Source organism: Bison bison, unplaced genomic scaffold, assembly GCF_000754665.1.
Source record: "Bison bison bison isolate TAMUID 2011002044 unplaced genomic scaffold, Bison_UMD1.0 scf7180017853392, whole genome shotgun sequence".
NCBI classification, from domain to species: Eukaryota; Metazoa; Chordata; class Mammalia; order Artiodactyla; family Bovidae; genus Bison; species Bison bison.
Genome location: NW_011483965.1, coordinates 17,043 through 18,055, shown reverse-complemented (window position 1 = coordinate 18,055; position 1,013 = coordinate 17,043). Strand labels below are relative to the sequence as shown.

Genomic DNA, 1,013 nt, shown 5'->3' with positions numbered 1-1,013 from the left:
GGCAGGTTTGGTTTCTCCTGAGGCCTCTTTCTTTGGCTGCAGATGGCCATGTTCTTACTGTGTCCTCTAAATCCACTATCATAGTTTGAAGATTTAAAACACCTTTCTTTCAGAAATGGACAGATCCAATAGGCAGAAACCAGTAACTAAAAGATCCTTGGAAAATCCCCCAATATTTGGGAACTAAATAATACAATTCTAAATAACCCATGGATCAAAGAGAAATCAGGAAGAAAATTTTTTTAATCTTAGAATTTGTGGGATAATGCAAAAGCAGTATTTAGGAGGAAATACCTATATTAGGAAAGAAGAAAGATCTCAAATCGATGAGCTTAGCTTCCACCTTAACCAACTAGAAAAAGAGGAGCAAATTAAACCCAAAGTAAGCAGAAGGAAGAAATTTGTAATGATCAAAGGAGAACTCAATGAAACAGAAAACTGAAAAATTAGGAAAAAAACAATGAAATCAAAAGTTGTTTTTCTGAGATCAATAAACTTGATAAACCTCTAGATAGACTGAGAAAAAAAAGGCACCACTTACAAAAATCAGGAATGAAAGAGGTGACATAACTACAGATTCTACAGATATTAATAAAGATAATTAGGGAATATTATGAACCATTTTATGGCAATAACTTTGACAACATGGATGAAATGGGTTAATTCCTTGAAAGACATAAACTACCAAGGCTCACTCCAGAAGATAACCTGAGTAGCCTTAAAGAAATCGAAACTGTAGTTTAAAATGTTTCTATAGAAAAACGAAAATCTCCACGCCATGACTTTACTGGTGAATCGACTAAATATTAAAGAGGAAATAACGATTTTACACAAAATCTTCCAAAAAATTGAAGAGGTGACAATACCTCCCAACTCATCCTATAAGGTCAGCATTATCCTCGTATTAAAATCAGACAATGCCATTACCAGAAAAGAAAACTACACACGAATATCCCTCAGTGATATAGACACAAAATTTGTAAACAAAATTTTGGCAAATAGAATTCCATAAT

General features: G+C 33.3%; 1 protein-coding gene across 1 annotated transcript in view; it reads left to right on the top strand.

Annotated features, from left to right (window-relative positions):
- Positions 1-265: 265 nt before the first annotated feature.
- Positions 266-1,013, top strand: part of LOC104999018 (serine/threonine-protein kinase A-Raf-like) — a gene marked incomplete at its 3' end in the record, with an annotated part of 17,436 nt that continues 16,688 nt past the window's right edge. Inside the window, exons 1-2 of the mRNA XM_010854453.1 lie at positions 266-382; positions 758-886. Of these exons, the coding sequence (XP_010852755.1) occupies positions 266-382; positions 758-886 (246 nt within the window). The remainder of the gene's footprint in view (positions 383-757; positions 887-1,013) is intronic.